Below are 27,992 nucleotides of genomic sequence, written 5' to 3'. Positions count from 1 at the left end.
AGCAGATGGAAGCATTCAACGGACGTCAATTTTATTGCTGCACAACCATCGACCACTCGCTCACCGTTTTGTAAATCCATACAAAAAACACCAAAGAAAGCGAGGCGGTGCCCAGCACGCAATCCTACACCAAAACAGCCACCGCCCTCACTTGTAACAGTCACCGTCGCGACAACAACAACAGCAACAACAGCGGCGGCGGCAACGGCGGTTCTCGGCATGCATCGGCTGGACAGGAGAGCGGTAGAAAAACACAACAAATCCACTCCCAACGCAGGGCGCGCGGGTTTTTAAAAACCAGGACGACTTGCCTATCACACGTGTGTGTGTGTGTGGGGCCCTGTGGCGAGACCCCGACATTCCATCCGCATCCACACCCTTCCATATCGCGCTGCCACAGAGGGGTACGGCGGCGCACAAAGACTGACGTTTCACAACCACGTCCTTCGTAAAAGCTTCATCCTCCGTTTCGGTTCCCGAAAAGGAAAGACAAAAGATCCGAGTGCGTGCGGCGGAAACGTCGGACGCCGTGCCGGGCGACAAACGCGGAACGACCCGGCAACACCACCGATTATCACGGTTTGGCTACTGAACGGTGCGAAAGAAGTTCAACATACATACATTGGTCATTCTGGAGCAGCTCTGGGCTGGCCATCGAACAAAGATGGTCACTGCATTGCGCACTTTCAGATGCGCTTCTGCGGCCGTCTGGAATGCTCTTCCTTCCGATATCAGGAAGCCACTGGGAGCTATGCACTTTTACATCTTGATTGAAAACTAATTTATTTAGAACTGATTTTTGTGTTTAGTTTGTTGTCTTTCCCCCGCAACTCCGGTTATCACAATTGGCTACGTACGGTGTGAAAGAAGTTCAACGTACATACGTACAGCACATCAGAAAAGATCCGGAGCAACGATGTCAGGACACGGGTGAAATTGTACCCTCAATTGACCCAGTCGGAGATGTCATCGTTGTACGAATATTTTATCCAGCAGTTGATCGAGAATGCGCGACTGCGCTTGCACGCCGGGCTTCCGTTCTCGAGCCACAATAAAAAACGCTGATGTAAAACTGAGCGACCGTGAGCCCAAGATACTTGGCTTTGCCTGCCATTTTGACAGCGCATTTGTTCGTGTGCGTTAGCTTGCGTTAGTGAGTAAGCAGTGAAGTGTGCGTGTGTACGTGCGTGTGTACGTGCGTGTGTACGTGCGTGTGTACGTACGTGCGTGTACGTGTGCACAGCAAGCGAGTGCAAGGGCACGCACGCACTCGGTGACACAGTCGTCACGCGCCTCGCGACAAGAACCCAGGGGGCCCTGCGCTGAACGGCACGAGGATGCAACGGAGGCACCGGCAAACGCGGCCCCCGGAGCCTCAAGGGGAGAGGGGTCCCGGCTCGCTGCCAGAGCCCCACGCTGGCCGCTGGGCGCTGGACGCGAGCCCCCCGGCAGCGCTTGGAGTGGCGCCGTCCACGGCGGGCGGAGGGACGGGGCGGCGTGAGATGCCGGCCGGTCCGCGGTGGAGGGGACAATTACACCGGCGCCCTCGTGGCTCCACGCCGGCGTTCACGGGGAATCCTCCATCCACGGTCACCGCCTCGGCGCTCCACCGGGGTTGGGACGGTGAGGAGGTTGAGGTGGTGAGGAGGTTGGGACGGTGAGGAGGTTGAGACGGTGAGGAGGTTGGGATGGTGAGGAGGTTGAGATGGTGAGGAGGTTGAGGAGGTGAGGACGTTGAGATGGTGAGGAGGTTGAGATGGTGAGGAGGTTGAGATGGTGAGGAGGTTGAGACAGTGAGGAGGTTGAGACGGTGAGGAGGTTGAGACGGTGAGGAGGTTGGGATGGTGAGGAGGTTGAGACGGTGAGGAGGTTGAGGAGGTGAGGAGGTTGAGATGGTGAGGATGTTGGGACAGTGAGGAGGTTGAGACGGTGAGGAGGTTGGGATGGTGAGGAGGTTGAGATGAGGAGGAGGTTGGGACGGTGAGGAGGTTGAGATGAGGAGGAGGTTGGGACAGTGAGGAGGTTGGGATGGTGAGGAGGTTGAGGTGGTGAGGAGGTTAAGGTGGTGAGGAGGTTGAGACGGTGAGGAGGTTGAGGTGGTGAGGAGGTTGGGATGGTGAGGAGACGGGAGGCTGACCCCCGGCCCAACCGCCGTGTCAGGTCATGGCGCACTTCTTAGGGGAGTCGTTCTCCGCGTTGGCTTTCCTCCGCATGCTCTCTGCAACGGGAACAAAAAGCAGCAGCAGCAGCAGCAGCGCCCATCAGCCGCAGCCGGGAAGCGGACGGCGGTTGGAGTCCACCGTCGTCTGCCCGAGCTTGAGCGCCGTGTCGGCAGGGTCAGTGCTTGACCCTCGGCACATGGCACCAGGGGCACCGCGCGGACAGCCACGCACAAACAGTAGCGGGGCGTCTGCATCAGGAGGGGGAAAGGTGTGTGTTTATGTGTGTGTTTATTTATGTGTGTGTGTGTGTGTCAGGGGAGCGGTAGCGTAGCGGTTAGCGCGCTGCGTTACAAACCCGGCGACCCGAGCTCACGATTATCTGAACCGATCTTGGGCCTCCCCTAGGTCGACTCAGCCTCAAATGGGTAACCTGGTGCGGTGTGTAAACATCGCCACGGGGGAGACAAAGGCGGCGGGGCGTGGTGCTGTCCACCCACCGCCTCGTGCGCTGTGCCGGTCTTCATAGGTGCTCATTAACAGCACTTGCCCCAACAGTCTGTTAAGGCTGTACGGGGCGGGGGGGGGGTATCTTTTTTCCAACGGCATGCTTCAAAGAAATGTTAACACTTAAATGGGACTATCGTTTTTAATGAGAAAGAATGGATAATACTGCACTGTAACAAGATAACAAATGTATGTTAATAGCTTGAAAAGGTCAAAGAGTCTCCACTTGTTCGCCACATTTCTCGTGGCATTGTTGCAAATTCTCAGAAGTGTTCACATTTTTTTAAAGCACCGTGTGTGTGTGTAGGGGTTTTAGCTCGCCCCGCACCGGCCAAGTCGAGGCGGTCGATGCCCACGAGGCCCTCGTAGAGACTCTTGATGGGATTCTCCCTGGCCGTGAGGACGCCGTGCAGCCAGATGAGCAGCATGCGGTGGCCATGCTCCTTGTAGCTTTTGCTGCCTGCAGCGAGCGCACGTTGGGAGGCAGGGCCAGGGGACAGGGTCAGAGGTGGTGTCACAGACAGGGGCAGGGAGGGGGTCACAGACAGGGGCAGGGAGGGGGTCACAGACAGGGGCAGAGGTGGTGTCACAGACAGGGGCAGGGAGGGGGTCACAGACAGGGGCAGGGAGGGGGTCACAGACAGGGGCAGAGGTGGTGTCACAGACAGGGGCAGGGAGGGGGTCACAGACAGGGGCAGGGAGGGGGTCACAGACAGGGGCAGGGAGGGGGTCACAGACAGGGTCAGAGAGGGGGTCACAGACAGGGGCAGGGAGGGGGTCACAGACAGGGTCAGAGAGGGGGTCACAGACAGGGGCAGGGAGGGGGTCACAGACAGGGGCAGGGAGGGGGTCACAGACAGGGGCAGGGAGGGGGTCACAGACAGGGTCAGAGAGGGGGTCACAGACAGGGTCAGAGAGGGGGTCACAGACAGGGGCAGGGAGGAGGTCACAGACAGGGTCAGAGAGGGGGTCACAGACAGGGGCAGGGAGGAGGTCACAGACAGGGTCAGAGAGGGGGTCACAGACAGGGTCAGAGGTGGTGTCACAGACAGGGGCAGGGAGGGGGTCACAGACAGGGGCAGGGAGGGGGTCACAGACAGGGGCAGGGAGGGGGTCACAGACAGGGGCAGGGAGGGGGTCACAGACAGGGGCAGGGAGGGGGTCACAGACAGGGTCAGAGAGGGGGTCACAGACAGGGTCAGGGAGGGGGTCACAGACAGGGTCAGAGAGGGGGTCACAGACAGGGTAAGAGACAAAAAACGGCAGCGTTGTTGAATTCATGCCAGGAACACCCATAGCAGGATGGGTGGTGCTGGGTGTGTGTAGTGCTGGTTGTGTTTACGGTGCTGCTTGTGTGTGTATGGTGCAGGATGTGTGTGTATGTGGTGCTAAGCATGCGTGGTGCTGGGGGTGTGCGTGTGTTGGGGTGTGTGTGTGCGTGTGTGCTGATGGGTTGTGTGTGTGTGGTGCTGGGGGTGTGTGGTGATGGGTGTGTATGGTGATGCCCGGGTGCGGTCAAGGGATGGCTCCCTATTGCTCAACCACGTTATGCATGCCGATGATTTGGTAATAGCTGCTCATTCAGAGGAGGAGTTGGAGACGCTGCTGCTGAGACTGGAGCGTTCCACTAAGAGATGGGGCCTTACCATCAGCCCCACCAAAACTAAGCACCTGCCTGGGTATTTTGTACCATCGGACATTCCACCCCCACAACTCACAATCGGTGATGGGGCAGTTGTAGAGAGAGTGGAGAGTTTCCCATACCTGGGCAGTGTGCTTATGACCGGCTCCAGTTTAACAGCAGAGGTCTCACTCCGAATCAGTCGAGCGGCAATATCTTTTCGTCGGTTGCGTAACGCTGTGTGGAAGCGACCTGGTCTGTCGCTCCGCACTAAGCTTCAGGTATTCTCGGCCACGGTCATTCCCTCCCTTCTCTACGCTTGCAAAACGTGGACCCCCCTAATGGAACATCTTCGCCGGTTAGAAACATTTAGGCTGGCCTGCCTACGATCCATCCTGGGTTTAACCAGGCTGGATTGTGTGAGGAGCTCACAAATCCTTGAAAGATCTGGGCAAGGTCCCATCGGTGAGCTCCTCCGGCAGGCAAGGCTGCGTTGGCTGGGTCATGTAGCCCGCATGCCCAGCCACCGCATGCCGAAACAGCTTTTGTTCGGCCGGATCAAGGGGGCTAAACGGGCGCGGCACGGGCTAGAGAAGCGATGGAGTGATGTGGTACAGGGAGACGTGGAGCTGAGTGGACTTGCCGATGACTGGTACCAGCGGTGTCAAGATCGGCCTCTGTGGAGGAGGCTCGTGAAGGACGCTACTGGGCAGTTGGAGGCAGTCGCCCTCCAACAACAACGGAGGACGGAGGAGCGACGCTCCGAACAACGAGCGGAGCGCCGGGTGGATAAAGCACAGCAGGTTGGCACAGTAGGGGGCACAGGTGGTGCATCAGCCAGTCATCTCAGTCAGTCGACCCGTGGCACCTGGGTCTGCCCAGTGACCTCCTGCCAGCGGGCGTTCGACACTTCACGTGGCCTCAGAGTGCACATAGCCTGGCACAAGCGTCGTGGTGACGTCACCGCCACTTAGTGGCGAATGGCGGTTGTTGTTGTTGTGTGTGGTGATGGGTGTGTGGTGATGGGTGGGGTGTGTGTGGTGATGGGTGTGTGTGGTGATGGGGGTGTGTGGTGATGGGTGTGTGTGTGGTGATGGGTGTGTGGGTGATGGGTGGGGTGTGTGTGGTGATGGGTGTGTGTGGTGATGGGGGTGTGTGGTGATGGGTGTGTGTGTGGTGATGGGTGTGTGTGTGTTGATGGGCGTGTGTGCGCATGTCTTCCTAGTGATGGGTGTGTGCGTGTGTGTGTGTGGTGATGGGTGTGTGTGTGTGGTGATGGGTGTGTGCATGTTTGGTGATGGGTGTGTGCGCGTGTCTTCGCAGTGATGGGTGTGTGCGTGTGTGCGTGTGGTGATGGGTGTGTGTGCGTGTGGTGATGGGTGTGGTGTGTGCGTGTGTGTGTGGTGATGGTGTGTGTGCGTGTGGTGATGGGTGTGTGGTGATGGGTGGTGTGTGTGTGTGTGTGTGCGGTGGTTATGGGTGTGTGTGTGTGTGCGTGTGGTGATGGGTGTGTGGTGATGGGTGTGTGTGTGTGCGTGTGGTGATGGGTGTGTGCGTGTGGTGATGGGTGTGTGGTGATGGGTGTGTGTGTGTGCGTGGTGATGGGTGTGTGTGTGTGTGCGTGTGGTGATGGGTGTGTGGTGATGGGTGTGTGTGTGTGTGCGTGTGGTGATGGGTGTTTGCGTGTGTGCGTGTGGTGATGGGTATGTGGTGATGGGTGTGTGTGTGCGTGTGGTGATGGGTGTGTGCGTGTGGTGATGGGTGTGTGTGTGTCTCTGCGTGTGATGCTGGGTGTGTGTGTGGTGATGGGTGTGTGTGGTGATGGGTGTGTGTGTGTGTGGTGATGGGTGTGTGCGTGTGGTGATGGGTGTGTGCGTGCGGTGATGGGTGTGTGTGCGTGTGGTGATGGGTGTGTGCGTGTGGTGATGGGTGTGTGGTGATGGGTGTGTGGTGATGGGTGTGTGTGTGTGTGCGTGGTGATGGGTGTGTGTGCGTGTGGTGATGCGTGTGGTGCTGGGTGTGTGTGCGTGCGGTGCTGGGTGTGTGTGTCTGTGGTGATGGGTGTGTGGTGATGGGTGTGTGTGTGTGTGCATGTAGTGATGGGTGTGTGTGCGTGTGGTGATGGGTGTGTGGTGATGGGTGTGTGTGTGCGTGTTGATGGGTTTGTTCGTGTGGTGATGGGTGTGTGTGTGTGCGTGTGGTGATGGGTGTGTGCGCGTGTCTTCGCAGTGATGGGTGTGTGCGTGTGTGCGTGTGGTGATGGGTGTGTGGTGATGGGTGTGTGGTGATGGGTGTGTGTGTGCGTGGTGATGGGTGTGTGTGCGTGTGGTGATGCGTGTGGTGCTGGGTGTGTGTGTGTGCGGTGATGGGTGTGTGTGTGTGAGTGTGGTGATGGGTGTGTGTGCGTGTGTGTGGTGCTGGGTGTGTGTGTGTGTGGTGATGGGTGTGTGTGTGTGCATGTGGTGATGGGTGTGTGTGCGTGTGGTGATGGGTGTTTGGTGATGGGTGTGTGTGTGTGCGTGGTGATGGGTGTGTGCGCGTGTGGTGTGGTGATGGGTGTGTGTGTGGCTTGTTGATGGGTGTGTTCGTGTGGTGATAGGTGTGTGGTGATGGGTGTGTGTGTGTGTGTGCGTGTGGTGATGAGTCTGTGTGCGTGTGTGTGGCGCTGGGTGTGTATGTGTGGTGATGGGTGTGTGGTGATGGGTGTGTGTGTGTGCATGTGGCGATGGGTGTGTGTGCGTGTGGTGATGGCTGTGTGCGTGTCTGCGTGTGGTGATGGGTGTGTGGTGATGGGTGTGTGTGCGCGTGTGCGTGTGGTGATGGGTGCGTGTGTGTGCGTGTTGATGGGTGTGTTCGTGTGGTGATGGGTGTGTGGTGATGGGTGTGTGCGTGCGGTGATGGGTGTGTGTGTGTGTGCGTGCGGTGATGTGTGTGTGTGTGTTGATGTGTGTGTGTGTGGTGATGGGTGTGTGTGTGGTGATGGTTGTGTGTGTGTTGATGGCTGTGTGTGTGTTGATGGCTGTGTTGATGGCTGTGTGTGTGTGGTGATGGGTGTGTGCGTGTGTGTTGATGTGTGTGTGTGGTGATGGGTGTGTGTTTTTTGTTGATGGGTCTGTGTGTGTGTTGATATGTGTGTGTGTGGTGATGTGTGTGTGATGTGTGTGTGTGTGGTGATGTGTGTGTGTGTATGTGGTGATGGCTGTGTGTGTGTGGTGATGACTGTGTGTGTGTTGATGGCTGTGTGTGTGGTGATGTGTGTGTGTTGATGTGTGTGTGTGTTGATGTGTGTGTGTGGTGATGTGTGTGTGTGTTGATGTGTGTGTGTGGTGATGTGTGTGTGTGGTGATGTGTGTGTGTGGTGATGTGTGTGTGTGTTGATGTGTGTGTGTGGTGATGTGTGTGTGTGTTGATGTGTGTGTGTGGTGATGTGTGTGTGTGTTGATGTGTGTGTGTGGTGATGTGTGTGTGTGGTGATGTGTGTGTGTGGTGATGTGTGTGTGTGGTGATGTGTGTGTGTGGTGATGTGTGTGTGTGTTGATGTGTGTGTGGTGATGTGTGTGTGATGTGTGTGTGTGTGGTGATGTGTGTGTGTGTATGTGGTGATGGCTGTGTGTGTGTGGTGATGACTGTGTGTGTGTTGATGGCTGTGTGTGTGGTGATGTGTGTGTGTGGTGATGTGTGTGTGTGGTGATGTGTGTGTGTTGATGTGTGTGTGTGTGTTGATGTGTGTGTGTGGTGATGTGTGTGTGTGTTGATGTGTGTGTGTGGTGATGTGTGTGTGTGGGTGATGTGTGTGTGTGTTGATGTGTGTGTGTGTTGATGTGTGTGTGTGTTGATGTGTGTGTGTGGTGATGTGTGTGTGTGTTGATGTGTGTGTGTGTTGATGTGTGTGTGTGTTGATGTGTGTGTGTGTTGATGTGTGTGTGTGTTGATGTGTGTGTGTGGTGATGTGTGTGTGTGTTGATGTGTGTGTGTGTTGATGTGTGTGTGTGTTGATGTGTGTGTGTGTGATGTGTGTGTGTGGTGATGTGTGTGTGTGGTGATGTGTGTGTGTGTTGATGTGTGTGTGTGTTGATGTGTGTGTGTGTTGATGTGTGTGTGTGTTGATGTGTGTGTGTGTTGATGTGTGTGTGTGTTGATGTGTGTGTGTGTTGATGTGTGTGTGTGGTGATGTGTGTGTGTGTTGATGTGTGTGTGTGTTGATGTGTGTGTGTGTTGATGTGTGTGTGTGTTGATGTGTGTGTGTGTTGATGTGTGTGTGTGTTGATGTGTGTGTGTGGAGATGTGTGTGTGTGTTGATGTGTGTGTGTGGTGTGTGTGTGTGTGTTGATGTGTGTGTGTGGTGATGTGTGTGTGTGTGGTGATGTGTGTGTGTGGTGATGTGTGTGTGTGTGTGTTGATGTGTGTGTGTGTTGATGTGTGTGTGTGGTGATGTGTGTGTGTGTTGTTGTGTGTGTGTGTTGTGTGTGTGTGTGGTGATGTGTGTGTGTGGTGATGTGTGTGTGTGTTGATGTGTGTGTGTGTTGATGTGTGTGTGTAGTGATGTGTGTGTGTGTTGATGTGTGTGTGTGTTGATGTGTGTGTGTGTTGATGTGTGTGTGTGTTGATGTGTGTGTGTGTTGATGTGTGTGTGTGGTGATGTGTGTGTGTGGTGATGTGTGTGTGTGGTGATGTGTGTGTGTGTTGATGTGTGTGTGTGTGATGTGTGTGTGTGTGGTGATGTGTGTGTGTGGTGATGTGTGTGTGTGTTGATGTGTGTGTGTGTGATGTGTGTGTGTGTGTTGATGTGTGTGTGTGTTGATGTGTGTGTGTGTTGATGTGTGTGTGTGGTGATGTGTGTGTGTGTTGATGTGTGTGTGTGTTGATGTGTGTGTGTGGTGATGTGTGTGTGTGTTGATTGTGTGTGTGTGTTGATGTGTGTGTGTGTTGATGTGTGTGTGTTGATGTGTGTGTGTGTTGATGTGTGTGTGGTGCATGTGTGTGTGTGTTGATGTGTGTGTGTGTGATGTGTGTGTGTGTGTGATGTGTGTTGATGTGTGTGTGTGTTGATGTGTGTGTGTGGTGATGTGTGTGTGCGAGGCGCTGGGGGTGCTTGTGCCGCACTCGGCATCACCTGCCCACTGCTGCTCGATGGCGAGTATGTGGGCCTCTGTGAAGGTCCAGTGGTGCGCCAGGCATTCCACTCCCCCCACCTTGAGGTGCTGCGTGGACAGACGCCACAGCACGGAGCGCATGTGCTCCGTCTCCGGCCGCTGGTCCTGCTTGAACGTCAGGTGCTTGAGGACCCACGAGTCCGACTCGCTCGGGAGGTTGTCCTGACCACACAAGCGCACGCATGTGTGGCAGATGATGTCAGTTTAGAGTCGCCACCCCCCATGAAAAAAAGTCATCAGGATGCTATAAACTGCTTTCCCAGCCAAGATGACTGCTCAGAGAGCTCAATGCTAGGCCAAGCAGGACAAAACTCTCCTGCCCTCTGATTGTCAGATTGACAGCAGTGATGTTGCTTAGCAGTGAGGCAGTGAGGAAGGGCCTGAAAACATGAAAGTGTTACTTCCCGTGCGCAGGAACTGAAGGTTCGAGCTGGAGTCTCAGATTGTAAATAAATCCGCCTGCAAAAAGTCTCCATGCCCATGGTTAGTGCGCCTGTCGTTGACATCTGAATTCGCCGATCTTTATTTTTAAACAATCTCAGTGCAGCCACCGCAACCGCACACACACACTCTGCAGTCCTCAAGTGCCACACATTGAAATGCGTGCCCCAGACGTCCCCTCTCTCTCTCTGTGAAGCAGCTTTCATTCTCTGCCTCCCTTTGCCTTCCCTGGCGAGGGACTCCTCAGTCCCTGCGCTCTTAAAATAAAATGGGAGTGAATAAGCCCCCTGTTTGTGTGGGTGGCGTGGGAGCGGTAGTGTAGTGGTTAGCGCTACAAACCTGGCGACCGAGTTCGATTCCCGCTCACGGCCAACACCGGTGACGATTATCTGAACGGGTCCTGGGCCTCCCCTAGTTCGACTCAGCCTCAAATGAGTATCTGGTGCGGTGCGTAAAAACATCGTCACTGGGGAGACAAAGGCGGCTGGGCGTGGTGCTGGCCACCCACCCCCTTTGTGAACCGTTCTGGCCATCACAGGTGCTCGCTAACAGCACTTGCCCCAACAGTCTGTTAAGGCCATATGGGGGATCTTTGTCTTTGTGGGTGGAGTGAATAAGCTCTCTCTATGTTTTGATTGTTCAGATTCATGCTCAAGAGCCTTTGCTTATCCTCTGCCCGCGAGTATCTCTGCAGTGAAGTGCATCGAGTCGATTCTTCCCATGCGCTTCCTTGCAGCTTCTTACCGCCTCTTCCCAAAACAAATGTCCCTCCCATCTTCCACGTGCACCCCCCCCCCCCACCCCGTATGTTTACATCATCTTGAGCCACGGTCAGAGTTCAAAGCTTAGTACAGTAATTCAATCAGTTACCAACTCAGAATAAGGATTCCCATTTATACGGCGCTTGCTGTAATTGCGCCACGCCTCATGCCATCCAATTTCAACGCCCTTCTGTAGTCTAGCCAGCCCCCCCCCCCCCCCCAGTGGGAGCTTCCCCTACAAGGCACAAAGGTGTACTCAGAACCGGCTTGCAAAATGGGCATTAGTCTACGAGCAGAGGCGATGTGGATTTTATTTCCGTCTTGGGTAATTTTCTAGAAATTAAAAATGAACGTAATTTACAGATGTTATTAATCCAACGGTGATTTTAACGAAGTGAATGTTCGATCGAGAACTCAAGAGGCGAGGAGCCAGAACTCAAAGTCCGCCGTATACAAACCTGAACAGGTGAGGGTGTAAATAGGTGAATTCCTGAACGGGTGAGGGCTTGAACAGGTGAGGACCTGAACAGCTCACAGCCTGAATTGTGAAGTTACAGTGTCTAGAGATATTTTTTTTTATCTAGACGTCATATGAATTCAAATATTATCTACAATGCATCAACCATTTACAATGCAATTGTCATCATAATTTATCACGGAGAGGCACGTGTGGTGGGATAAAATGTGGGTACTCCTACATCCTCAAAGACATCTCGTCATCATGGAAGAATAGGCATAAAACACCCTTTAGAAGAGCTCTCTCTCTCGTGGCGGACACTCCATCAGCAGTGGCATGATCAAGCAATCGCAGGGCTGCACCTTTGCCTTCACAGTTTAAAGTTAAATTATAATTTGTAATGATAAAGCGGCGGAACGCGACTGCGTCTCACGACACTGGAGCGTTCGAGGTGCAGGCGGGGACCCGGAGATGACGGGACGCACGGGACGCCGCAGGACCCACACATCCACACCTTCTCCCACTTGTAGAACCGGTCGGCCTTTATGATCATGTCCACCATGCTGATGTGGTTTCCCCGGGCTGCGATGTCCAGAGAAGTCTTCCCCTGCTACGGGGACACAATCGTGGTGGGGTCAACGTAGTCGATGGGATCGTCGCGCGTGCTTGTGTTCGCTCGTGCGCGCGTGCGAGCGGCGCGGAACAACCCTTCAGCGGTCGAGTCGGGGCTATGTGGGTACCAGCTGAGGCCACAGCCACTGTGAGTGGTGGGTATGCGTATGTATGTTGAACTTATTTCGCACTATACTCTTTGGTTCTATTCGGTAAAGTCACGTAGGTAAAAAAATATAACAACAATAATCACGACGTTGCGGCCACAACACAAGCGGCCTTCATCAGGTGAAGGGATCAGGCTGTCTCGAGGACAGCGCTGGAGTGAAACACAGCCACGCTCAGACCGCGACCTTTAAGCTGTGTGCGAGGAAACAAGGTGCCTTGACAAAGGAATTAGCATAAAAATTAGCATTTGATTGGCCGACTTAGCATAGAGGTGGTGTACATGCGGGTGCACATGCCGGTTGGCGCGGGGGGGGGGGGGGGGAGTTTCCCTATTGATGGTGTGAAAAGGGAATTTAAGAGCTGCGAAAGTTTGGGGTACCACTACTTGAAAAATATACTGTACCATTGAAAATTAGTTTAATGTTTGGTTCGATTTAGAACATAGCCAACCGTGCTCATCGGAGGTGCGGGGAAAGGATAACAAAATAAACTAATTGCGGAATACGTAACAATCGTGCAAATACTTGGCAGGACCTTCCTGACATGAAGATCCTTGAGGCTCAGCGGGGCTTACCTGGATAAACAAGTAGAGTAATTAACCCCTTTCCCATTCCGAGATGTCTGCAAGTTGCAGGGTGGGTGTCCCGTTCACCACCGAATCTCGGAATGTGCGAGCGTTTCAGCATTAATTTTATTGAGAGGCGTAGGGCTGTTGTTTTTAAAGACGCTGTACTCACCACAGAGAACTGTACCGACACGACCGCACTCTATGATAGCGAGCACCATATTGTGCCACACGCCCTCCTGCATGGCCTTGTGGGAGCCTTGGTACCAATGAAGTTATTTTAGTAAATGTTTTCTTCCGATTCCATTCTGATGACATTCTGTTCTGATGACAAACGTGTACGCGCGTGAACGTCATCAGAACGGAACCAGAGGAAAAAAAACTGATGATGTACACATACGTCATCAGAACGGGAAAGTGTTAACAACGAGACTAATTAACGTGACAATGGGTTGCGGATCTGAGAAGCGAAGGCCGCCCCTTGCCTTGTCCACGAGCTTCAGGTTGACGCCGGAGATGAGGATCATCTCGGCGATGTCCTGCCGCGCGTGCTCTGCCGCGACGTGCAGGGGGGTCTGCTGCCTCTGCACGCCGCGCACAGCACAGCAGCGGAGAGAGCACGGCTCGCGCATCCACAACCACGCGACGCCAACATCAGCACCGGCTACAGCAGCCCACACCAGCACGCGCACTTTGAGCCTCACGCCACGCCCACCGCAATGCCATTCAATGTCTGACAACTGGGCAACCCCAATGACCCGTCAACCCCAACATCACCGCAGCAGCTCTCTTACCTGAACACCGCATAAAAACTCAACACCATGGCGACGCTCAACACCACCACCATGGCAACGCGCCAACATCACTCTAACATTAACGCCGCATCTAACTCCACACCACGGCAGCCCCGACATCACCCGTACATGAACGCCGCGTGGGTGTGCGAATGAGGGCATGCGAGCGCATGCGAGAGCGCGAACACGCGAGCGGCGAGCGTGCTTCACGGACGTTGTCGGCGATGTCCAGGTCCCCGTCAGCGTCGATGATGAGCTTCACGATGGCCGGGAAGTTGTGGAGGACGGCGAGCTGCATGGCCGTGGCGTGGTGCTGCCGAACGACAACGGCGACAGAGTTCGTTACGTGTCTACTGTATGTTGAACTTCTTTCGTACCGTACGTAGCCAACCGCGCCGCGTCACGACGGGCGGCCTCGCGCGAGCGAGCGCGCCCATGGGCCCCGCGGTCGGCCTCGCCCACGCCAGCAGACGAGGGATGTTGTTAGCGAGCGCCTATTAAAACCGGGTGGAGTGCACGAGAGGGAGATGTGGTGGGCACCCTACGAACCAGCCCTGCCCACCCACCCTCACTGCCAGGCGCGGCACCCGCAGCGGCACGCTCTTCAATTCCCATCGCGCTCTGCTGGTAAAAGTCTTCGCGCAGAGAGACATCTCCCATGGAGGCAGAGGGGAGGGAGCGGGGAGGGAGAGGAGGAGCGGTGGGACAGAGGCTCTCGCACAGGATGGGGCGGCATCTGTCCCCACCAATCTCACCGCTAGGGCAAGAGCAGCCTCACTTAACGAGCTCGATGAGGTTGCAAAGCGCTGCAGTTTAAATCGTTTGTTTTTATTGCTTTGACCGTTTGCAAACACTTGCTCTGTGACTCTGAAAAAGCCTCACGGATTCACATTTCAAGGACTCCATTGATTCTTTATCCCGCATCTTGTAGACTATTTGTTTTGTAGATACATTATATTTATTTCCCCCCCCCCCCATAATCCTAAAAGCTGCAGCCATTCCAGACGCACGTGAACGTCGCACAAAATCACCTTGCAAAGGCGGCGTTTTCCTACCCTCCCACCCACGGTATCTGAGCTGCTAAGCTCCAGGCCTGAAGGCTCACAATGAAAAGCAGCCGCGTTATGATTAGGAGGCGCCAGTGATCGTGCGGCAGATGATGATGGAACCCCGTGCATCCCTTGACCTTGGAGCGAGCCGATCGGACGATGGCTTGGGGGAAAAAAGCGGAGAAAAAGGGGACAACGGACGACAATCCCAAAGTGGAGCGGTGCACGGACAACACGGAGGGAGAGCAACGTTGGGTGTCTCTCCACTGTGTGGGTGTTCGAGCTCGGTGCGGATGAAAGCAAACGGGTGAAGGGTGGCAGAGCGAGGCCTTGACATTGGTGGAGGCAGCACTGCGCGAAGCTCAGGAGGCCAATGGCCATGGTGAAGGAGTCCACGCGCCCGTGTGTGACTCTTAAGTACGTGGTGAAGGAATCCACGCGCCCGTGTGTGACTCTTAAGTACGTGTTGAAGGAGTCCACGCGCCCGTGTGTGACTCTTAAGTACGTGTTGAAGGAGTCAACACGCCCGTGTGTGACTCTTAAGTACGTGTTGAAGGAGTCCACGCGCCCGTGCGTGACTCTTAAGTACGTGTTGAAGGAGTCCACGCGCCCGTGTGTGACTCTTAAGTACGTATTGAAGGAGTCCACACGCCCGTGTGTGACTCTTAAGTACGTGTTGAAGGGGTCCACACGCCCGTGTGTGACTCTTAAGTACGTGTTGAAGGGGTCCACACGCCCGTGTGTGACTCTTAAGTACGTGTTGAAGGAGTCCACACGTCCGTGTGTGACTCTTAAGTACGTGTTGAAGGAATCCACGCGCCCGTGTGTGACTTAAATACGCACGTGGAACATCTGTCGCGCCGTACGTATCCAGCCGTGCTAATCGGAGGTGTGGAGGGGGGAGGGAAAGACGACAAACTAAACACACAAACACTGATCTCAAGAACGACGGCGAGAGAGTGGCCGTGATGAATCAGCGAGTTCAGGATGGACCAACCAAACCACTTCACCGTCCATCTCCCCACCGCTCACCGCCAAACCTCTGCCCCCCCCCCATCCTTACGTGGTCCACGGCATCCACGGCGATGCCGCCCCGGATGAGGAGCTGCGCCACCTCGTCGTGCCCACTGCGCGCTGCGTAGTGCAGCGCCGTCATACTCTTCTGCGCGCACACACCACACACACACCACACACACACACCACACACACCACACACACCACACACACCACACACACCACACACACACCACACACCACACACACACCACACACACACCACACACCACACATACCACACACACCACACACCACACACACACACACACCACACACACCACACACACCACACACACCACACACCACACACCACACACACCACACACACCACACACACCACACACACCACACACACACACCACACACCACACACACCACACACACACACCACACACACCACACACACACCACACACACCACACACACCACACACACACACCACACACACCACACACACCACACACACCACACACCACACACCACACACACCACACACACACACACCACACACACCACACACCACACACACCACACACACACCACGCACACGCCACACACACCACACACACCACACACCACACACGCCACACACACGCCACACACACCACACACACCACACACACCACACACACCACACACACACCACACACACCACACACACCACACACCACACCACGCACACGCCACACACACCACACACCACACACACACGCCACACACACCACACACACACCACACACACACACACACCACACACACCACACACCACACACCACACACACACCACACACACCACACACCACACACACACCACACACACCACACACACCACACACACACACACACACACCACACACACACACCGCACACACATCACACACACCACACCACACACACCACACACACACACCACACACACCACACACACCACACACACACATACACCACACACACACACCACACACACCACGTTGACCTATTTTGGGGGAGAAATGCAAGCGATGTCCACGTGTGTCGCTAAACCCACCGCCACCCGACACAGCCAATCGACCAGGTTTGTCATGTAAACAAAACGTGCCAATTCGTTACGAGTTCTCTCCAACACACAACCAGTGTGCTGTACTAGTAGTTAGCTGTGTCTCTTGTGGTGGCGGGTTTAACGACACATTTATACTTTCGAGATCTAACCCACGCACCTCTATTATGAATAATAATATTGTTCGCGAACGCCTGCTACGTGTTCAACAAATGCAAGGGAGTTGCCCCGGGGGTTGGCCCAGAGGTCGGAGCGCGGAGCCGGCACCGCTGAGTGGCCCTGAGTTCGAATCCGGGTCCCGTGGTGAAACCGCGGCGTTCTACAGGCAGGTCGACGGTCTCAGCGCGGTCGCCAATAATCCGCACGGAAATCTCGTGTCAAATGCGGCTCTGCCCACCGCAGTCACGGAGATAGAGAAAACGATCGAAGCAAAACGGCGAATCACGACAATGGATCGAGTCACCGGACCGGTGGATGGCTCCCCCGCACGCAACTTAACGGGAGTGATGCGGCACAGCCGACGGACTCGATCGTGCACGAATAAATGACACATTCAGGACATGAATAAATGACACAATCAGGACGTTCGATTTGGCTGGACGTGGACTTGGCCTTCCGCGAACTCAAACTGTGCTGCTTGCCCTGTGGCCTCGGACTCGGCTGGAGGCCGCCCCACGTCGACGTTCCCAACGACGCCGCCACTCTCAAGTTAGCGGCCTGCATCGTTGGCTCAGCACAGCAGCAGCAAACCTGTGAAGCAGCCTTATCAGTGCCCTACCTTATTACAGACCAATTCAGACCTTATTGGTCACCCCCCCGTGCCATTGTAAATCTCATCGTTCATCCTACAAAGCCCCATCACAAGGGAGAAACAGAAAACATGTTTTTTTTTGTTTGCCCGTATTGAAACGGCAGTACGCCATACGGACCCGAAAACTCGATTTCCCTGTACAAGAATACGGGGTAAACCGTACGGGTTCACAGCGATGCAGCAGCAGCAGCGGCCATGGCGGAAGGTTTGACGCCACTGCTGGTAGCGAACGTAAACGAGCGGCACGGAGCCCCACCCCCCCCTCCCCCCACCGCCAAAATGAGGGCGAATGGAATCAAACGCTTCCAAATAAACGATGGAATTCGGTTGCAATGAAAAGAGTTGACACATTTGGCGAGGGTTGGCTTCCAAAAAAACGGGGACCATGGCCGCTATGGCCATGGTCCAGCCCTGCGTGAGAAACGGTGGTTCATACGGTGGGCTGGCAAACCCGGGGGTCGCCAGATCGATTCGACCTCCTCGGCGGCGGGGGAAGTTGACGCAATGGGGTGCGTTTCTTAAATCCGTTCGTCCGTCTCCGCCCAGCGGTATGGATGGATACTCCACAGTTATATGGACACGTGTGTGTATGTTCAACTTCTTTCGCACTGTACGCAGCCAACCGAGCTAATCGTTCGGTCACGTATGGCAGGGTAAATTGTGGGTGCATTCATCTCTCTCAAGATGCCCGCCCATGAAATGCCCTCTGGGTTAGCTCTCTGGAGCTCCCTCCAGCGGTGGCCATTCCGCCAGCAGGGGACTCTTAGGTGGGACGTTGCAGGGCTGCGCCTTTATCTCAAAAATGTATCCCGTGCTCGTTTTTTCTACGGGGGGGAATCTGCCATCAGCAGCTGCAGCACGGCGAGCGAACGAGCGAGCGTGCCGCCATGCTACCGTCGTCGTTTATCGGGCAGAGAACGTCGGCGGACATGCGGATCGTGAAGAGAAAGAGAGGGAGGAGAGCGCCCACGAGTGAATTGGTTAATTGCTGCGAACTCACGCTCGACTGTGCATCGATGTCACAGCCGGAGGACAGCAGCAGCTGCACGCAGTGGTGATGACCGCCCTCGGCCGCGAGATGCAGAGACGTCTGTCCCGCCTGGGATTCGCACACACGCGCACGCTCGTGCTTGGACGTGATTGCACACACGCGCAGGCACGCGCACGCGTTGCGAACGCGCACGCACAACGGCAGTCGGAGATTCGCGACCAAGTTACGACGACGTCAAACAAACGCACCGCTCGTGTCACCCACGCAAAGACAAAGGTCCGGTCCCTCGCCTTCACGGAGTGTTGGGGCAAGTGCTGTTAGCGAGCGCTTAATGAAGGCCAACACAAGCACGTGACGCCTTTTGGCTCCCTCGTGGCGACGTCGACTGCACACCGCACCAGGTACCCGTCCGGGGCGTGGTCGCCACACCGATCGGTAACACACCGTGTTCTTGCCATCCATCTCGGCGCCGGCCTCTAGCAACTTCTTCACGACGGCGAGGTGGCCTCGCCCGGCCGCGAGGTGCAGCGGCGAATTGTTGTCCTGCAGGAAGGAGACGGAGGGAGGCAGTGCGGGGAAGGACGACACACGGACACGCGGCGGACATCGCCTGGCTCAACAGAAACACCGCTCAGCCTCGAAGCCGTGCGCCGAGGGGACTGCAAGGCCAGGGCGTAGCCATGGAGCGTGCTGGCTGCGCTGGCTGCAACTACACCACCCCTGCAGTGTAGAGGTCAACAAGGTCAGCCGCTCGTATCTCTTCGCTCTCCTCGAACCTCTGCATCATCTGGAGCGCCTCTCGAGATCTGCTGCTGATCGTCCCCAGAACCAGGACTGCTCTGACCCTAGCGGCAGCGATTGTCCGTGGCTGCTCGGGACGTCCGGAACTCTCTCCACCGCTCCATATACGGAGCTTGCAGGCTCGTTCAGGACCGCACCCGAGGAACCGCGAGCCAGTGCCCTGCGTCTCCGCGACCCGACTACGATGAATGAGTTTCACAACATTTGTGTGAGTTACAAAGTGTTTCATTTCTATTACTGTAAACAACCAAATTGCTGTACTACCCCTTACACTCTTACAGGCTCCATATCGCTGCCACTGCACAGAGTTGGCGGGTTAGGATTAATCAACACTCATGGGAGAGGTTTCGCAATCATCAGGCGCGTGTTGCGCGTTTCGTGCGACAACTTACTTTGCATTCGAGTGTAAGTAAACTGGTGGACGAGGAAGCCACGGCGTGGTGGGTTGCGAGAGGAATGGCGCTGAAAAAGAAACCCTGCCACGATCTATTCCAACTGCTGAGAGTGAGGAGGTCCCAATCCCTTTTAGGCGGGGGGCGGGGAGGGATGGGCAGCATGGGGGGGGGGCTTGTGTCAGCGCGTCTCACCTTGTCGCGCATGGCGAGGGAGCTGCCGCACGAGAGCAGGTACTCCACAGCCTGCAGCTGGCCCTCCTCTGCTGTCAGGTGCAGCGCCGTCTGACCCAGCTGGTCCGCAGGAGGATGGGGGAGGGGGCACGCGCAGAGGTCCCAGCGCGTCACGCGGTCACATCCATAGAGCCACGTTGATTTCGTTTGTCCAGGTTGTGAACTCAAAGAGACAAGGAAATTGTCACCTGGGAGCATCTCGTCTGTCAGTAGAGGGCGATGATTGCCACGTGTAATCCCAAATGAGTGATTTTTCTCGCTGTGTCATTTGGCCATTCCAGAGCACACGATTGGTCCACTCTCGAGAATGACGTCAGGGGATCTTTAACGGCCACAAAGCAGGTGGCGTGGAGTGCTTTTACGGTTATCACACGCTACAGTATTAACCAGGGTGGCCGCTGGATTTGAACTGTGAGCCTCTGCAACAAGCGGCGAACGCGTTACCGCTGAACCGCGTCACTGTCCTTACTACAGCACAACACGGTGAGCGCGGAGAGCGTGGCACAGCCCAGAGTGGCGAGATGTTAACTCCCTCGCCTCGTATGCAGGAGGTTGTGGGTTCGATCCCGACCCCGACGCCTCTATATTTGGAGTTTTCGCTTCCTGTAGTCACGTGGAATTTTCTCCGGGTTTTCCCCTCCACATTTAGAATCAACGTGCGTTTTGAGTATTTGGTTGCTCCGAATTTCCACGTGACAAACACATTCCTGCGGAGGGAGCTGGTAGGAACGTTGGGTTGCTCGGTCAATGGCCAGGGTCAACGGCGGCACCACGTGGTGTATTCCGCAAACATGCCCGACTGTGAGGGCGGGCACAATCCCGCGTGAGTAGGTTAAACGTTGAGTTTTATAAGGGCACCACGGGGTGACCAGCCCCTCCTCACCCAGCCCCACCCCTCCCACCCCCCACCCAGCCCCTCCCCTCCCCACCCTCCCCTCCCCACCCAACTCCACCCTCCCCACCCAATCCCTCCCCACCCTCCCCTCGCCACCCAGCCCACCCTTCCCATTTTTGGATGCACGACGGACGGACGGACACAATAATCCCTTGTGGGCTGGTGTAACCAGGAGGTTCCTACCAGCATAAGCCACTTCGTTGAGCTTTCATTTGTGGCCAGGTCGCTTCTGAAAAACAGCTCTCTAGCTCAGTGGGCCTTTACTGGTATTTTGTATTTAAATATAAACGAGCGTAAAGAAGAAACCTTCGTGGTCTTGTCGATGTCGAGGTCTTCCAGGTCCTCGATGATGAACTGCATCACGGCGGCGTGGCCGCGCTGGGCGGCACAGTGCAGCACGGTGAGCCCGCTCTGGTGGGGGGGGGGCAGGGGGGGTCCACGCAGACAAATGGAGAGACCAGCCCACCCACCACCACCCCCCGCCCCCCATTCGTAGAGCCATCAGTATCGCCCACTCGAGTGGGAAAGCACAGAAATCCACTACGCGTCGAACAGGAGACCCAAGAGTTGGAAAGAAGGGGTCTGCCCCAGCGTCAGAGAAGACCTTCAGTCGTCGTGCAGCGAGCAAAGACGTAGAATCGATGCTCAAGGCTCGCAATGCGTACGTGAAATCGCACGTGAGAGGAAGGGCGTTTCCATTGTAGCTTGTGAATCGCGGCGCGAATCGTGCTGTGTTGGTTGTCATGGGATCGTTTCATCCCTCCAGCCACTAGAGGCCACGATGCTATAATATAATTGATTGATGAATGTAATGGCGACCCTGAATCGCTACAATGCAATTAATCATGAAGGGGTCGAAAATTTATATTCCGACCGCTCACACCGTGCTACCAGACTCACGCACACACAACAGCCGTCATTAACCATTAAGCTCCTGTGCCAGGCTAGGTACACTTTGAAAGCGCATGAAGCGTTAAAGGCTTTCTGGCAGGTCACGGCACAGACCCAGGTTAATTGAGTGCGATGACTGGCAGATTCAGCACCTGCTCTCTCCAGTGTGACACGTTGCTGTGTTTTGGCCGCCCAGCGCTCTGCTTGTTGTAAGCGTCGCAATGAACACACACCCACACACAGGCAGAAACGAACGCATGCACACACGCGACATCACCACGCGGCTCGGTGGGGCAAACACAACACGTGGGTGGTTGGCTCTCTCCATTGGCGCAGCGTGGTCCGCATGGGCCCTGGTGCCAGCAATGAAAGGGGGGCCCGGTCCCTTGTCCAACTTCCCCCACTGTTTGTAGCAAAGCGCCAGGGCCCCTCGGACCCCTAGGCCCTGGTGCAGTTGAACTGCCTGCACACTCGACGGCTGGGCCACTGGGCCACTGGCTCTCACCTTATTCTCGCACGTGACCTTTGCCCCCGCGGACACCAGCATCTGCACCACCTTGCGGTGACCGAACCAGGAGGCAAGCAGCAGCGCATTCATGCCAAACTGGGTGGTGACAACACAAAACGCAGTCACGGAATATCCAATAATTAAATTTGTTTTCAACTTTAAAAACACATTGTCCCCCAATGTAATTCCCATTGTGCTATCGGTGTTATATTATGGCGAGCTCAAGAATCCATTTGCAGAGCAGTTTGGGCATTTGTGGTGTAGAGCGAGATGAGAGGTAGGGCAGTGCGTGGAGGGGAGTTGAGTGAAATGAGAGATGAGAGGTCAGAGTGCGCGTGGAGGTGAGTAGAGTGAGATGAGAGGGGAGAGATAGGAGAGTGGGTGGAGGGGAGGAGAGTGAGATGAGAGAGGAGAGGTAGGAGAGTGCGTGGAGTTGGGTAGAGTGAGATGAGAGGGGGGAGGTAGGAGAGTGCGTGGAGGGGAGGAGAGTGAGATGAGAGAGGAGAGATAGGCAGGGAGCGAGTGAGTAGTGTGATCATCAAACATCTTCAGCCGAGGCCCCGGGAGGCGTGGGGCAAGGTCCCCACCTTGTCCTCGCTGTCCACCACGGCCTCGTGCTCCAGCAGAGCCTTCACCGCCTCCTCCTGCCCGCTGCCCGCCGCCAGGTGCAGTGCCGTGCGGTCCACCTGCGCACGCACATTTCATCAATTACTCCGAAATGATTTCATGTAATTGGGGAATCCACATAGCGCCACCGTCCCCTTACTGGCAGACGAATGTCCACTTGCAGGGGCAGCTGCCACTGGGGTCCCCTGTCACAGAGAAACCTTAGATGGCACTTGTATAGAAAATGTTCAGTGACGATGATTGCTGAGTTAGCCGCATCACTCTGCTGGGCCCGATTAAGGCTTGGGACGCACGCAATGGGACAGTTTGGTCTCACATCGATGCGAGGCGACCCGGGTGCTGATTGCGGGCTGAGCTGACCTCGTCCGCGAGTTGCAGCACGACGAGTTACGGACTGCGGCTGATTAAATAGTAAAGGCGAGTCTCAAGACTCGTCATTAAGTATTGACGCTCATTTAAGACTTCTATGGGTACATAAATGAGTGAAGATTAAGGTATTTTTTTCATAACTAGGAAACAGTTAATTAAAGTGGCACAATGTGCACACGTTGTCCGCATATATATTTTGGAAATGCAGCACTTTGGATCTTAACGTTGCCCTCAATCAGATGGGCCCTGCATCACTGTGGCTTCCAGCCCACGAGGCTGTTCAGTCAAGGTGGTCTCCTCCACGTTGAAAGTGGCAGTGGGGCATCGCTCATCTCGGCTGGCAGCCCCGAGTCAGTGATGGAAAAATTCCACATTGCCATGATGGAGGCAGTCTCTCCACAGGACCTGCAGGACCACAATGCATTTCTGAGCAACTCTACCTAGGCAGCGTTGCGGCGTGGCTGGCAACGGCCTTGGCGCAAGCAACTAAAATTGGGCCTCTTCCCCAAAGCCCTCATTCTCTTCGTACACCCGGCGCCACGGCTCCTTCGGCCGTGGAATCTCGGTGCTGTCGCACCACCGTGCCGAACGCTCTCGGCTCACGCACGCTGCTCTTGGCATTGACGTCGACGCCCTTCTTGATGAGCTCGCGCAGACGCACCACGTCGTTCCTGCGCGCCACCTCGTGCAGCTCCTTCTCCGACTTGAGAACTGCGGGTGCAATTGACAAAGACAACCCGTATAGCCTTAACAGCCCATTGGGGCAAGTGCTGTTAGTGAGCACCAATGAAGGCCGGCACGCCACGCGAGGGGGTGGGTGGCCAGCACCACGCCTGACTGCCTATGTCTGCCCAGTGGCGATGTTTACACACCGCACCCAGGAACTAATATGAGGCTGAGTTGATCTAGGGGAAACCCAAGGATCAGTTCAGATAATCGTCAATGGTGTTGGCTGTGAGCGGGAATCGAATTTGGGACACCGGGTTTGTAGCACTAACCACGACACTACCGCTCCCCACAAAAATAATAGACAAAGATCCCCTGCATAGCCTGAACGGACTGTTGGGACGAGTGCTGTTAGCGAGCACCGATGAAGGCCGGCACGGCACACGAGGGGGTGGGTGGCCAACACCACGCCCGGCCTGCCTCTGTCTCCCCAGTGGTGATGTTTACACGCCAGGCTGAGTCGACCTAGGGGAGGCCCAAGACCGGTTCAGATAATCATCACCGATGTTGGCCCTGAATGGGAATCGAACTCGGGTCACAAGGTTTGTAGCGCAGCGCGCTAACTGCTACACTACCGCTACCCATACACACACACACACGCTCACTCATGGGATGGCACACGCTATCACACACGGATTATGGTGCACATCATGGAACTGAGTCCTGCCTTCTCCAATTCCCCCCCCCCCTACCCTACTCGTAGCACATAACCTGTGTCTCTCCGGCCTGTAGTCCCACGTGCAGTTGCACCACCTACAAACTTGATAGCTATGCCACTGCTTCTTCGTTATAATTCATGTACAGCCAAAGACTGGATTAATCGGTGGAAGGGGAGGGTTTCCAGTTGTTGGTCCAGAAGTCCATATCCTGGCTTGGGTGGAATCATCTTCCGTACGTATGTTGATCTTACTTCGCACCATACCTAGTCAACCATACTATGCTACCCCTGCCACAACCACCTTCAATGATCAGTCAGCATCCTTGCTATGGGATCGGTAAAGCGGTCACTACCAGTCGGGGCCGTGCCAAGTTGGTAACAAGCCAACCGTGGTTGCCCTTGATGCAGTGGTTTTCAAGCGGGGGTACACGGACCGTCGGGGGTACGTGAGGTGATTTATAAAAACGTCAAATTATAACACACGTGAGAGTCATGGGTGAATAATCATGTTGTATGAATCTGCCAACATAAAAAAACGACGATAACATTTTAAATCCATACGGTAACCTAGAACGATATAAAATACCTTTATAAACTCACTGATCATAAACAAGGTCGGTTTCCGAGAGTAACCGGCGAGCGGGAAGACATTACGTGATGCATGCAGAGCGTCCGTTGAATGTCTTGTTTTATTCGCTTGCAGTTACTAGCTAGTGAGGCTATACCTCACAGAACGAACAATTGGTTGAAATATTGACGTTCTTTATTCATGCATGTATTTCTCAGAACCACTTTGGGTCAGGTACTCGGTTGAAGCAAACTTCAACAAGGGGAAGAGTAGCCAAACAAGATTGAGAACCACTGCCTGAGAGCCTAGAGATATCCTCTACTGACATAGGAACGTGGAATTTCCAGCATTCGCTCAGGACTGCTAATTTTGTTGTTGTTAGAGATGTGATACGCATGTTGGTGATCTGCAGCAAAGCAGGAAACTATTTCAGAATCAGAATCTGTTTTTTAAAGTGGAGGAATCCGATGAGCTATAAAGCTCTATATCACAGATGTCCAGTAGGGGCGGGTAAGAACGTCACAACAACAAACAGCACAAACACACGATAGTAGTGCAAAGTACAAGAAAGGTCAACAAATCACCCAAACACAAACAAATATAAATAAACCATCCCCATCCTACCAGACAGACAAAGCCCACTGAGGTATGAACTTGTGTTTCAAAAGCGGCCTGGCCACAAATGATAGATCAACAACGTGGCCCATCGTTTGGACATTAATAGCACCAAAATAATCTAAACAACCTCAATGTATATTTGTAAATGTGGAGGGAAAACTCGGAGGACCCGGAGAAAAAAATCAACGCGACCACGGGGAGAACATACAAACTCCAAATATACATAGCAGGCGTCAGGGTCGGGATGGAACCCCCCTGTCAATGATGATTCATCTATAATATCCATAATTGGTCGCGAAAGCCTACGTGTTAAAATGATTCACTTGGCCTTGAACTTGATTGCGCTAGAACCTTTGCAAAAAAAAAAGCTCAATAGGGCCCTGCTTAAAAATCAAAGTCTTGGGACTCAGTGAGGGTTCCCCTGCCTGGCTGGGTAAACAGGCCAAAAAATAATGAATTGAATGCGAATGCCAGTCTCCAGGTCATTGGAATAACCTTGGACAGGCATCGGTGGATCATTCCCTCCACCGATATCACCAAACAATAGCCCACTCCTCCCGTACACAAGGTCATACAATGTACGGCAGCACTGTGTGAATGTCACAACCCATCTTTAACACAATCCAGTACACACATACTGCACTGTATACTGCAGATACATACGAGGCTTCTACACAAACTGTGTAAATTTTGTAATATAATGTATACTGAATGTACATTTTCACGATTACAGTACAGGACTCTTTCGAGCCGGGTTTTCACTCCACTGCTGGATTAACGCCTCCCCATCCCGCGTCGGTGATGGAGGTTGCTTGACCATACTTCACCACGCCGGTCAGTGCGGGTTCGTGAAGCTGAGGATGCCCGGTTAACGGCGGGGAATCGACCTCATTCACAACTCGGTGCGCTCACCACTGAGCCACCGCTCCTCCAAACGCATGCAATCATATCACGGAGTCGAGATGGACTTGGCAGTAGCCTCTCGAGTGATTACGTGACATGCAACACGAGGTGTTTGCAATCCTGCAATGTCGTACAAGAAGGTGGTAGCTTGGTGGGACGCGTTGCTCTTCCAGTTAAATTCCCAGCCACGGCTGACATCAGTGGCGAGCGATATCAGCACCGTCCCCCCCCCCTCCACTCCACAACACTTCACCGAATGCTCGCTCGAACCAATCGTGCAACCATCGCGGGAAGCATGGTCAAAAATCCACAATCCACGCATAACCGACATCGGGAAGGAAAGGCTTTCATCCATCCATCGGTGGATAGAGAATGGCTGGTTACGTATTATACAGTATTTCGATTTTTTATTAACGTGTTGTGTTTTGGCTCACCCCAACGCGCCGGATAAACACGGAATCTCTGCGCGCAGCTCCATTCATTAAATCAATCACCCGCTCATTCGCTGATCTACCCATCAGTCTCACGATCCGCATGCCCTACCCCAGACACCCCCTTGTTTTGGGGGCTACAGTACGGCACGGCTTTGCATCCTACCACGAATGCGCGAAGGAGCGGACCAGCCATCTTAGCGCAAACCCGCCATCCCACACATCATCAACATCATCATCATCATCGCGGTCATCATCGTCACCACAACCAGCATCCTCATCCGCGCTGCCGGTTACTCACGGACGTCATCCTCCGACACGAGATCATCCTCCATGGTGGTGGTGATGATGATGATGGAGCTGGGAGCGCACGGCGAGGCGCGCGCCGCGCACAGGAGCAGCTGGGCAGCGCAGCGGGCGGGGACACGGCTCACGGCTCACCCGAGCACAGGGGGCACGGCTCACAACCCATGGCTCACGGCTCACAACCCATGGCTCACGGCTCACCCGAGCACAGGGGGCACGGCTCACAACCCATGGCTCACGGCTCACCCGAGCACAGGGGGCACGGCTCACAACCCATGGCTCACGGCTCACAACCCATGGCTCACGGCTCACCCGAGCACAGGGGGCACGGCTCACAACCCATGGCTCACGGCTCACCCGAGCACAGGGGGCACGGCTCACAACCCATGGCTCACGGCTCACCCGAGCACAGGGGGCACGGCTCACAACCCATGGCTCACGGCTCACAACCCATGGCTCACGGCTCACCCGAGCACAGGGGGCACGGCTCACAACCCATGGCTCACGGCTCACCCGAGCACAGGGGGCACGGCTCACAACCCATGGCTCACGGCTCACCCGAGCACAGGGGGCACGGCTCACAACCCATGGCTCACGGCTCACAACCCATGGCTCACGGCTCACCCGAGCACAGGGGGCACGGCTCACAACCCATGGCTCACGGCTCACCCGAGCACAGGGGGCACGGCTCACAACCCATGGCTCACGGCTCACAACCCATGGCTCACGGCTCACCCGAGCACAGGGGGCACGGCTCACAACCCATGGCTCACGGCTCACAACCCATGGCTCACGGCTCACCCGAGCACAGGGGGCACGGCTCACAACCCATGGCTCACGGCTCACCCGAGCACAGGGGGCATGGCTCACAACCCATGGCTCAC

At 55.1% G+C, this 27,992-nt stretch overlaps 1 protein-coding gene across 4 annotated transcripts; it reads right to left on the bottom strand.

The window, feature by feature from the left end:
* Positions 1–14: 14 nt before the first annotated feature.
* On the bottom strand, positions 15–27,239 carry ANKDD1B (ankyrin repeat and death domain containing 1B). Of its 4 annotated transcripts, none has more exons than XM_032968941.2 (15): positions 27,104–27,239; positions 23,506–23,609; positions 22,490–22,588; positions 21,900–21,998; positions 20,810–20,914; positions 19,570–19,668; positions 18,626–18,724; positions 18,191–18,289; positions 15,351–15,449; positions 13,453–13,551; positions 12,930–13,028; positions 11,614–11,709; positions 9,401–9,602; positions 2,995–3,126; positions 15–2,218 (listed from the first exon to the last, which is right to left on the bottom strand). In XM_032968941.2, the coding sequence occupies exons 1-15, from the start codon at positions 27,135–27,137 to the stop codon at positions 2,157–2,159; spliced, it is 1,527 nt and encodes a 508-aa protein (XP_032824832.2). In that variant the 5' UTR covers positions 27,138–27,239; the 3' UTR covers positions 15–2,156. The 4 variants fall into 4 exon arrangements, with proteins under 4 accessions (XP_032824832.2, XP_075929245.1, XP_032824831.2 ...); XM_076073130.1 differs by having other exon boundaries at positions 9,480–9,602; XM_032968940.2 differs by lacking the exon at positions 27,104–27,239 and adding an exon at positions 26,806–27,055.
* Positions 27,240–27,992: the final 753 nt, after the last annotated feature.

The sequence above is a fragment of the Petromyzon marinus genome, chromosome 40 (assembly GCF_048934315.1).
Source record: "Petromyzon marinus isolate PM22_M1 ecotype Great Lakes invasive population chromosome 40, UKy_Petmar_22M1.pri1.0, whole genome shotgun sequence".
In the NCBI taxonomy this organism is placed as follows: Eukaryota; Metazoa; Chordata; class Hyperoartia; order Petromyzontiformes; family Petromyzontidae; genus Petromyzon; species Petromyzon marinus.
Note: the sequence above shows the minus strand (reverse complement) of the source record. Positions and strands in the feature narration are given on the sequence as shown.